At 44.1% G+C, this 12241-nt stretch overlaps 1 protein-coding gene across 1 annotated transcript in view; it reads left to right on the top strand.

The window, feature by feature from the left end:
• Positions 1-12241, top strand: part of LOC133140698 (G-protein-signaling modulator 1-like) — a 40864-nt gene that overhangs the window by 5691 nt on the left and 22932 nt on the right. Inside the window, exons 2-4 of the mRNA XM_061260827.1 lie at positions 7864-8085; positions 8929-9064; positions 9983-10125. Of these exons, the coding sequence (XP_061116811.1) occupies positions 7864-8085; positions 8929-9064; positions 9983-10125 (501 nt within the window). The remainder of the gene's footprint in view (positions 1-7863; positions 8086-8928; positions 9065-9982; positions 10126-12241) is intronic.

Raw genomic sequence — 12241 nt, 5'->3', positions numbered from 1 at the left:
GGGCAGCCTGTAGCGTTGTGGTTAAGGTCCATGACTGGGACCCGCAAGGTCGGTGATTCGATCCCCAATAAGATCCGCAACAGCCGTTGGGTCCTTGAGCAAGGCCCTTAACCCTGCATTGCTCCAGAGGATGATTGTCTCCTGCTTAGTCTAATCAACTGTACGTCGCTCTGGATAAGAGCGTCTGCCAAATGCCATTAATGTAATGTAATGTAAAAAAACAGCTCAAGCTAGGTTTTGAAACAGGTCATAGTTGGTTGACCAGTTCAGACCAGCTCCGTACTCAACATGGTTTGACCATGACCGGGTTTTGAAACAGCTGGTAGCTGGTATTTTCAAGCTGATCACAACTGTCAGCCGTGGGTGGGGTCAAGGCACAAAATGGCTGACATGACGCACATTTGAGAAGCGATGTAAAGCAACAGCCCCACGAGCACCACATATATGCTTACTACGCTGGACACATTTGCCCATGCGCTGAAACTAAACCATCCGCGCACTGGAAAAGTGACAATGTCAACACAATCTACAGTACCAGTTTTAGAAAGTTATGCAGTCTCAGGTATAAAGCGGGGGAAATTAGCTGACTACCAGACCCTGAGGTTTTTCTGAAATAATATATTTCTCTGGAAATGAAGGAGAACATGGAAAAAAAAGTCTGCAGTCTTATTTTAGTCTGGCTTCCATGCTTATAAAAGCGAGGGCCAAGAAATATTGTCTTGGAGTTGTGAGGCGGATTCTGTGGTTGTTCTCTGGTGACCACAGAAATCATCCCTGCCGACACACCCACCTCCTGACATTCACAGTTCCCCCTTCAACCACACCACTGAAGCTTCAGTTGAAAAACCTCAAAAATAATAAATAAAAACAGGAAGTCATTTCCCCTTCTCTTTTGGAGGTGTATTACTGGACATACACTATGTACGGAAAATAAATCTGCCCAGTGTACATGCAAACATTTTTGTCTGGTGCCTTCAAATGTGCATCAGTGTGTTTTTGAACACTCAGTATTAAGATACTGTCTACTGTCAGATGATGTACACATACCCACATACACACACACGCGCGTGCACACACACACACGCACACACACACACTTCCTTTGTCTTCACATTCCTCAGCGCAGATAAAAAAATTCCCAATTGGCACAAGGCTGTCTATTTTACTCATTAAAAGCTGCAGTCGTTGGTTGTTTGGTTCTTATGTATGGATTTGTGAGTTCAACATTGACAAGTTTACCAGTACACACAGCTTTAGCATCACAATTTACATGTAGTCAATGTATGGCTGGATTTCTTCAAGTTATGTACTGTGCTCTAAGACAGAACCTCGTAGAAGAACAATCAGTGGGAAATTGTAAAATTATTTCAATGTTCTGTGCACATTTATTGATTTATTATGAAGCATTACAATGCTCTCATACAAAAATGACATTATTGAGTCACCAGTGTGCTGTCTGCTGTCCTTCCTTCTACCCACTCTCCAACTCAGTCAGCAATATTGTTGCATACCTGTTGTTTTTGTATTATGAGAGTGGGACAGCATGTTTTGGTATGGGTTCATGATTCTTAATAATATTCAACTGTTAGAGTGTGGCCTGTTGTTTTTTTTTGCCTGATCGCCAGCTTTTGTCTGTGTCTTCTCTCATCCATTCCCAAACATCAAAGGGAATTCCATAGTCAATTAAAGACACACTGAAGGCCTTGTATACCAGCACATGTAGGTTGTTCTGTTGTCCATTATCTCTGAACGGATTTATTACTTCTGTGAAATCGCATCAGAACAAAGGCCCAGGACATAAACCCAGCGTAGCCACACTCACCACAGAGTCCTTATTGCCCATTTTTGGTTCTGGGAGCTTAAAATAAAAAGAGCAATCTCGTCGCATTGAATTGAACGTATCTTAATTGTAAGTAATGGCTGTCATGATTGGTCTTGGTAATAAGGTAGTGATAATTTGATAATTGATATTTTAAATGTTTTAATACATATACATTTACCTGCTTGTTTTTTTCAGAATAAGGGAATAGCAGGCCTTGGTTGAATTCAAAGTGGCCACATCATAAATCTTGACTTGCCGGACAATTTGAAACAGTAAAAGTATCTTCAAGATTGCCCTCAAGAAAAGTATGTATCTATTATAAGTACCCATATCTATATTAGATATTACATTCTGTCTCCTGAAACTGTGAGAACAATACCAGTCCCCATCTGTCATCCTCGACCTGGTTGTGACTTTTAAACACAGCAGTTCTCTGTATCGCTGTCATGTCCCTCATCAATAAAACATGAGGCCTGTAAATGTAGCGTTTGATTTTCCCTGGTCTAACCTAACTGCCAGACCTCAAATATTCATGGAGGAAGTTCTGCATAATTGAGGAGGATGGAAGGCTCCAGGGGTGTCGATCCAGCATACCAATCTGCTCTTCTCCAACTGTCACATGCCACACAGCAGCATCCCGGAGAAAGGAATCTCACATCGTTATAGTGTATAATTATCTACCATCTTTAAAATATCTTTAAAAATATGGATGGTAATTAGCAGGCAAAAATGTAATTCATTATTTATCTTTGGGTCGTCATGCGGAAAATTGCATTGACATTATATTGAAAGAGGGTGGGATGGTTATATGGTGAAATAACTGTGGTTGGCAGGAAAAGAGGCCACATTTGAGTGATCTCAGTGTCCAGCTCTCCGGGCTTGCCCTGGAATTGAGGTAGAGCTCCTCAGCTGAGAAAGACATTATGTAGTCCAGAGGTCTCAAACTCCAGTCCTGGAGGGACAGAGTCTGCTGTTTTATTTTTATTTCCATTCCCATTGTCAGCCAATTTTGGCCTTGGAAACCAAGGTGCACAGCCAATACATGACTTAAAATAAGCACTAAAATGCAGGAACGCATAAAAACACTGCAGACACCGCGGCCCTCCAGGATTCGAGTTTGAGTACTGCATGCACTGCTGATGGCTTCAGTCCAGACCTCCTCCAGACTCCAGACTCGTGTTTCAAAAACGTAAGCTGTGTCAGTGAAGACAGGAATGAGTGATATTTGACAGCAGATGGCACCAATGAATTTAATTATATTTTTTTGCTGGAAAAGAACAGCCTACTGAGCCAAACCAGACTCCGAGGCACCGATGCAAAAATAGGGTCAGCCTGACCCAAACCCAACCTTGCCCAAATCAAACCTGACCCAAACCCAACCTGACCCAAACCCAACCTGACCCAAACCCAACCTGACCCAAATCCAACCTGACCAAAATCCAACCTGACCCAAACCCAACCTGACCCAAACCCAAGCTGGCCCAGACCCAACCTGACCCAAATCAATGTAGCATCAGGTCCCGCAAGCTTAGGTGAGGCGGCAGACCTCTGTTGGCCAATACGACAACAATAATAGTAGATCAACACATTCATTTCCATGAAGGTGAATGGGTGTGCATTTCCAATCCTTGGAAATATATATTTCTTATTTTTAGTATATAAGGCTATTTAGGAGGAAATGCATATCTGTTTCCACTTCCCTTTTTTGCGTTAATCACATGGTAGCATTTTAGAATTTCGTCAGCCTTCTCGAATTTCCAGTATGTGGCCACTAAGGTTGACACTTGGTCAGAATCTATCTCTGCTTCGTCCTGGATCTCTGAGACGGAAGAAAAACAGTCTCTCCTTGGGGTCCTGTGGCAGTATAGTCACATTTGTGTTTTAGTTTCCTAATCCCAGTGTTCCAAATAGGTAAATAAATATATTTTGTTGGTTCGTAATTTGGGCCGCTGCGCGGCCAGCAGGTGTGTGGGTCGGGTTGGGAGGGGGGAGGGGGGAGGGGGGGCACAGTTGGATTTTAATGGGGCTCAGCAGGTTGGCGGATTAGCGGTACAGCTCTGCGCGGTCCCTGTCCTTTGCTGAGCACAGCATGCTGTGGATTTAAAACGGATTGTACCGGGCCCTGCCGTTAGCCCCGCTGGGACACCGGTCTCTCTCTCTCTCTCTCTCTCTCTCGCTCTCTGTCTCCTGAGTGACAGGTGAGAGGCGCTCTCAAGCACTCTCACTTCTACTCTGAAGAGGAGCGGGAGCGGTTCCCTGTTTTAATCTGTGAAGAACAACGTTTAAATTAAGACGGTTCCACCTGAAACGGGATCTTTTCCGAGTGTTTTTCAGTTACCTGCCGGAGAGCGTTGTTGTTCTTATCTTTTGTGGCATTCCACACAGGACAAAGGAATTCTACCAGCTGATCTAAATCACAGACAGATGTTGCAGAACGTTCCAGAACGTTCTGAGAACGAGTGGTCACGTTTACCTTGGATTTCACTTCATCTTTTCCTGGAATTAACTGGATTTCTGGATACATCTGACCCAGGAGATGTGCATTGTGCATCACCATAATATTTATTGGCGGCAGGAACTACAAACAATGGCACAGACCTGACTCCGGGAAATCAACGTCAGTTGCAAATTTATTCCGGCCACCGTCTTGCCTCCACTGACAGCTGCTCTCTCTGGGTGTGATGTCAGCGGTGACATCCCAAACGGAGCCCCGCCCTCTCAGCAGGGCCCAGAAGGCTGTGTGCAGGCTGGCGTACTACGGCCCCAGGCCCAGCCCTCTCCTGGGGCCCCTGGATGTGGAGCTGGGGGCCTATGTGCAGAGGACTCGCGTGAAACATAAGAGGAGGTATCAGATATCAAAGCCATACGGCTCCAGGTCCATCGGGCAGGATACACGCGGCAGTCTTAATGCGTGATGGGTATTTTCCCGCAATGGAGAATATTTTTACATGTTAGTTTTCTCCCCATTTGTCTCCGGGGTGTCGATTAATGGATTCCCTGCTGGAAAATATTCTCTGTCCAGTGCTCTGTAATAATGCAATTGTGAAAGTGCACTTATAATTACTGCCTTTTGACGAATCAATGAATTGATAGATTAATGTAATGGTTGGTTGACTGCGTAGCTGGCTAGCTGACTGAATGGCCAACAAATTGATGGACTGACTGACCTTCATTGTTGATTGAGTGATTGATTTGTCCATCTTATACTTGGTTGGCTATGCCTATGATTCAAATACCTTATGGGGACGTGTAAGATATTTTCCAGAAGAAAAGGTCTGTCTCATAAAAAAGATTCAAAGCAGATTCCTTCTGAGAAAAAGACAGAGATTCCTTCTTCAGCTCTCCTGGCTGCTTGTTCAAAGTTCTGTTAGGAGCTGTCTCAACTGTATTCAGTTTGGGGTAGAATCCCCTGGGTAAAAGGGGTCCTGGATTGACAGTTAATTTCCTCATTAAATCTGTTCCCATTGCAGTCTGTTGCTTAGCGACATGGAATGCAAGGTGACGAGAAGACTCTTCAGTTCTCATAAAACACGTCTTCACTTCACACAGAATTCGGCTACAGATATCTCTCTTTCTGGCCAAACATAATTTGGGGACAAATGTGCATCTGTCCAGGATAAAAGTAGTTGTATTCGACATACTGAAGAAGGAAGAGTGTATAATTGTTTGATGGCTTGTAATGCGGAACTTTCTCTCCTACCTGATGTCAGTAGCATGGTTACTATGGTGACCAAGGACCTGCTGGGGTCAGGCACCATGGGCCAGAGTCTGCTAGATTTAATCGAATGTCTCTTCTCGAATTCAAATTCCACATACTTAACAGGCAGACAAATACATTTGTAAATGTAGCCAAAGCGTACAGCAATAGAACCAAATGTAAGTTGATGAATAATCGGCAAACGCCACACAGCTCGGCTCCCTCTGTGACGATGGAGCATCTCTGGTCCTTCTGACACGGCAGCGAAAGCAGCGCTTCATTGTCAAAATCCCCTTTTCAGGAGCATTGGCCCGGGCTGCGTTGCTAAAAATGTTGCTGCCTCCGTGGAAACTAATTGTGGACGTTCTGGTATTTATGTGGCCGTGGGTGAAAAAAACGCAGCCCTTGGAAAAAGCTGTCAGGGGGTGCGGCGGTCTGTTCTGGCTCACGTCGCTGTTTGTCCGCGAGCGAGCCAGGCTGCCGAGTGTCACGCACACCGCACGCCCGTGTTTACTCTCTCTGTACGGACGCGAAGCAGGAAGTGCAGCGGGGTTTCTGTTCGCGTGTGTGCCGATCGAGCAACGACAGGAAAGGGGAGGGAGCGGTCAGAGAGTGAGAATACGCCTTTGGGTTCAGGGGATTATTGCATTTGGGGGGGGGGTCAGGGCTGTAAGGCAGCGGGTGGAGATGGAGAATAGGGGAACGGCGGGTGTTTTTCAGGGGATAGATCCTCTGGGATCCTTGCTCTCTCCTCGCGTTGGGCTCCAGTGTTTTCAGAGGGACGTGGTTGTGGGCACTGCCGGCTGCTGTGCTGTTTCATGAGAGTGGGCGTGTCAATGAGACCGTGAGAACTGATGCCCGTTTCCCTGTCTGACACTCCAAGTGTGTATATATATATATATATACAAACTTCCTCCAAACTCTCTCCACTTTTACAGCTCAAATGTTTGCATGCAATCCATTTGTAGTCTACAGCTATTTTTCTGAAGCAATGACCTTACTCAAGGACACAATAGTGCCTACACCTGGGATTGAAACCCATAACTTCTGAGTTTACGCATAAAGATGCCTAACTGCTCATCCCTAAATGCTACACTGCCACCTTTATCAGCAAGAGATACATCTCCTCCGATCGGTGATGGTTCTGTCGGGTTGTACTGTGTTGACTGTAGGCTGTGCAATAATAACTGACTCACAGATATCAGCTGCAGTTCCCCTTGTGTACAAGTGGGGGCAGCACTGGGGTGAATCCAGAAATTGTTAGTATATAAAATATAGAGATAGCGATGCTAATAGAAACCCATGGGGAAATATTCTGCCACAGGCCCATAGTCTGACTCACTGCACACAGGGGTGGCCCCAGGATTTATTTCTGTTCTCATAACTATGGAGTGAGTCAGAAAAACTAATATTTCCGAATTTTCCTGGGGATCTTACCAATTATAAGAATACTAATGGCCCTCTGTAGTATTACAGAAAGAGCACGAATATGGGGAAAAACAAGTTATTTTGATCGGTGCTATTTCTTTTGGAACTGAAAAGCGACGCTATGGTGAATTGTTTTCTTTTTGACACATCAGGCTAGTTGTCTTAGCGAGAGTCAAATCAATCACCACCAAGCTTGGGAAAAGGCAAAACAAGTTGATCACCTATCCACCAATCACGTCAACAAAACACTGTAATAAGGCTCATCCATAACCAATGAAATTAAGGCATTTGAGTTTCTGTTGATTTACATTCTGACACACTGACTCACTGACTGCACGTGCTCAGTTGTATAGATGTATGAACATAAATATATGAGCCAGCCATTCATATTGATATATGCATGATGTGTCAATATATGAGGAGAAATATATTTATTTTGCTGTCAAACATGAATGGAGTAACAGGAAAATGAGCTTTTTGAGGGAAAATATAGGGGCGACATGGCTCAGGCAGTAAGAGCAGTTGTCTGGCAGTCGAAGGGTTGCCGGTTCGATCCCCCGCCCGGGCTGTGTCGAAATGTCCCTGAGCAAGACACCTAACCCCCAAATGCTCCTGACGAGCAGGTCGGCACCTTGCATGGCAGCCAATCGCCGTCAGTGTGTGAGTGTGTGTATGAATGGGTGAATGAGAAGCATCAATTGTACAGCGCTTTGGATAAAGGCGCTATATAAATGGCAACCATTTAAATATAGCTATAACTATGGGGGCGACTCCATATCAATTAGGGAAACTCAAAAGCTGGCCCCTTGCTCCACACGAACAATTAATGGCAACAAAAAAAAAAATGAACGAAGGATGACGTCACTGTGACATCACTGTGACATCACTGTGAAATCTGCTGTTGCCCCCCGACCAGGATGGAGGCATCGTGCCTGGAGCTGGCACTGGAGGGCGAGCGGCTCTGCAAGGCCCGCGACTTCAAGGGCGGGGCCGCTTTCTTCGAGGCCGCCGTAGAGGTCGGCACGGAGGACCTCAAGACCCTCAGCGCCATCTACAGCCAGCTGGGCAACGCCTACTTCTACCTGAAGGAGTACGCCAAGGCCCTGGAGTACCACCGGCACGACCTCACCCTCGCCAGGTGAGCGGGGCTGAGCCCGCAGGCTTCCCACCGGGACGGTCACGATGAACCGACTGGGCTTGGCTGGTTATATTCCAGCGATTATGAGCAGAAAAATCACCCCTAAGATGAGTGAGCATAGTCAGCCAATTATTATCCAGCTCTGTTATGCTATAACAATTATAAACCATTGTTGTCCAACATGCACTCTCCAAAAAAAAGTGTTCTTTGGCTTATCTCCCTTTTTAGTTCTTTCTGGAACCCTCTATCATATGAGTCAAGCTGGAAACCATTTTGCCGACAAAACATTTAGGAACATTTTTTTAAAGTGTAGCTTAACTTATCCTTTTACGTTGTGTTCTAGGCCCTAAATTAAAACATAAAATAATATCAGGGTGGCCTGTAGCGTAGTGGTTAAGGTAAATGACTGAGACACGCAAGGTCGGTGGTTCTAATCCCGGTGTAGCCACAATAAGATCCGCACAGCCGTTGGGCCCTAGAGCAAGGCCCTTAACCCTGCATTGCTGCAGGGGAGGATTGTCTCCTGCTTAGTCTAATGAAGTGTACGTCACTCTGGATAAGAGCATCTGCCAAATGCCGTTAATGTAATGTCATGTAATATCAATAACAATTGTGTATATATATATATATATATACACTTGGTATTGATATTATTTTATGTTGTATGAATACTAATACCATATATATATATATATATATATATATATATATATATATATATAATGTTGAAGAGATACAGCACAGTAGAAAGATCTATTGGTTAAGATTCGAGTGCAGGACATTTTATCCAGTGGATGTTAAAGAAGGAGTGTTCACTTGGCATTGGTTATTTTATTTTTCCAGGACGATAGGGGACAGGATCGGGGAGGGAAAGGCCAGCGGGAATTTGGGGAACACGCTGAAGGTCCTGAGGCGGTTTGATGAGGCGGTGGTTTGCTGCCAAAGGCACTTGGACATCTCCCATGAACAAGGAGACAAGGTATGCACACCGCCCTCACACCCTCTGCTCTTCTCATTGGTCAGATTCAGGGGAAAAAAAACTCCCCTCTGCCTGTCTCCTGTTTCTCATTGGTCATTGGAAAATATTTGCATGTGTGCATGTAGACTGTTTAAAAATAATGCTGGTGAACAATTTGTTGGTTCTTGTTAGTACAGAAACATGGTTTGTTGGTTTGAAATATAATTAAACTTTATTTTCCACTCAGAAGTGGACATTTTGCTTGGGCTTCTCTTCCCATACGTGCTGTCGGAGTCTGAGAAAAATGGCTTTAGTCTCCCTCAAGCCTCCTCCTCCCTCTCTGCCTTTAGATTTACATTTTGTAACATGGCCAATATCCATAGGGATATACAAGGTCCATCCATCTCTCTCTGTCTCTCTCACTCTCTCTCATTCTATCGCTCTTGCTCTCTCCACTCTCCTGGGATTCTCACTTGTTTTTTTTGTCTCACCTGTCATGTTCGCTCTCTCCTCCCCTCTCCTCTCTCCTGAAAATCTAGATTCTGTAATCCTGATCTTGGGGTTTCTGGATCAGAATGATCCTCTCTGATAATTATTTGAAAAACCGGGATTAAACCAACAAGATCAATTTGATCTCGGATAGCAAAAAAAAAGGGCTCAATATCCATAGGGACTGAATCGCTCTCTGTCTCACTCACTCACTCTCTCTCTTTCTCTCGCTCTTGCTCTCTCCACTCTCCCGGGTTCTCACTTGGTTTTTTTTTTTTGGCTCACCTGTCATGTTCGCTCTCTCCTATACAAGGAGAAGAGGCAGGAAGTCAACGGGCATTTAATGAAACCTGCTTTTGTAAAACTGCATTTAACAGTTACCACAAGCTGCAGGGTTGCATGTTTGCGCTGAACGTTCCTTTAGCGTCTCTCTCCCCCTCTCTGCTGCAGGTGGGAGAGGCGAGGGCTCTGTACAACATCGGTAATGTGTTCCACGCCAAGGGCAAGCAGCAGGCCTGGGGCAGCAGCCAGGACCCAGGAGACCTCCCGCATGACGTCATCGACACCCTGCAGAGAGCCACCGAGTTCTACGAGTGAGTTTCCCAGCATGCGCTCTACCCTGCAGATGTGCGTTTCCATACCTAGGGACCTGGGCTGTATTTCCAGACTTCACACTTCCTTTGATTCAAGCTCATCTCTGCCGATAGCTTGATGATCTATGCTGACATCTCAAGTTCCATTACCTTCCAGAATTTTGTATTGACTAACGCTCAATGTAGGGCTGGCTTGCTACAACTTGTTTTGTTTTTGTACTCTTTATTTTAGAACTGTACTGATTTTAGCTGTTAGTCCACTTTATGCCCATCCTTTACCCATTGCAAAATGTAACCCCTCTCAAAAGTCATCATGGGCCAGTGTACAAAATACCATGTAAAAGGAATTATTCTGCAGAAGGGTGAGTCCCTTTTCAAAACTTTTAATTAAGAATTAAAATAAATAATAATTTTTTTGAAATAATTTTCAGATAGGATCATTCTGATCCAGATACAAGATCAGTTGTATGATCAAGCCGATGAACTGGACTAATTATACAAACTTAATTCTGAAATTGGAATGACTTTGGCCCATGTATTGTGTACTACTGCGGATGAATAGGACTAATATTCAAAATTCAATGTCTCACTTAATAATACAAGTAGTTCCAAACACTTTAACTTTAAACACTAATAAAAATAACAGCTATTTTGAGCGCATAATGTTTTTACTGATCAAAATTCCCTAGTTAAAATAATAGTTCACTACAGTGTGTCTCATTGCTGATGTAGCATTTTCTGAGGAAGGATTTTCAAAACTATCCTAATGAGCACCTTAGAATTTAGAAATACCCCAAAAAAAATTATCTAGATGCTATGTACAATTGGATTACCGAATTTTAGGATCAGGATCACAGATTCTAGTGGCGATACTGAAGTCCAGGTGATCTGACGTTTACTTTATGATTCTCAGGATGAACAGCAGATGGCGCTGTGGCTGTAAGAATAGTCGAGCAGAGTGGGTTTTGCTGTGAGGGAGGGGAAAGGTCTCCGTCTGCATGGGTGGAAATAGTTGGTGTAGCACTCAGTTGTCTTTGTATGGATGGCTTTGTAAGCAGTGTTTTGAAAATTGCATGTTATATTCCGACATGCCAAAAACCCGTCTGCTGGTTCAAAATATCAGACGTGCCAAAAGAAAAAAAACTCACATTCCAACAAAACTTTGGCTCTCTGGATTTGTTTACCTACTCATTCCTCCTGTTTCTGATCATTACACTCATTTCTTGGATTGTACTTCATGCTTTTGTTGTACTTTGTTAGAATATGTGTATGTTATGTGTTTTCTCGAGTAGGGTTGTGGGCTCATTTCAAAGCTGGATAACGCACCGTTTTCAGGGTGATGTATCTGAGGCTGTTTCTTGTTAGTGGGTGTTAGTCCTGTGGGCTTCAGGAGTAGGTTGCAGAAGATTTTTTTAACATGGGATCAGCCTTTGGCATTGCAGGGTGATGAAATGATAGGAAGACGTGTCACACAATTTCTCAGTTTATTTTTGGATGCCATTGGGATGCTGTATTGTTGTGCTGGTTATTGGCCTAATTCCACCCTGCGTGTATTGTTTTGTGTTTTTCTGGGCATAACTGTATGCTTTTGCAGAACTCACTGCATGCAGCCTTACTGCGAGGGTTCTGTCCATTTCCCAGAATCTCTGCTTATATAATGCAGTTGGTAAAATGACTCATTTGAATGTTTTATTGTTGCTTTTTTGGCGTAAAACACACTGAATGCTAATTATTTTATAGTTAATTCACTGACAAGTTTAAACTTCCCACTTAGCTTTTGAGTGGAGTGTTGTATTTTGAAGTCTTTTTTTTTTTTTAAGATTACAATTTCTGTTCTTTCACATATAGTACTGCCAGGGTGTATATCTGACAGCACTGCCCCTGCTGACCCCAAGTTGTGCTGCAGTGTGCAGTTGTTCCCCAACCTCATTAAGCACACGGTCTGAAGGAGTCACAAGAGGACCCGTTGGTGTCTGTCTTTGTCACCTCTCAGTGCTCTGAGCAGGACCAATTATCCTTAATTAAGGAGGCTAGAGGGGCATCAGATGCAGGCCGCTCCTGTGGGCTTTTTAAAATCCAATTACAACTGAGGCTCTCCCCGGACTGTCATTTAGCA

Source organism: Conger conger, chromosome 11, assembly GCF_963514075.1.
Source record: "Conger conger chromosome 11, fConCon1.1, whole genome shotgun sequence".
NCBI classification, from domain to species: domain Eukaryota; kingdom Metazoa; phylum Chordata; class Actinopteri; order Anguilliformes; family Congridae; genus Conger; species Conger conger.
Note: the sequence above shows the minus strand (reverse complement) of the source record. Positions and strands in the feature narration are given on the sequence as shown.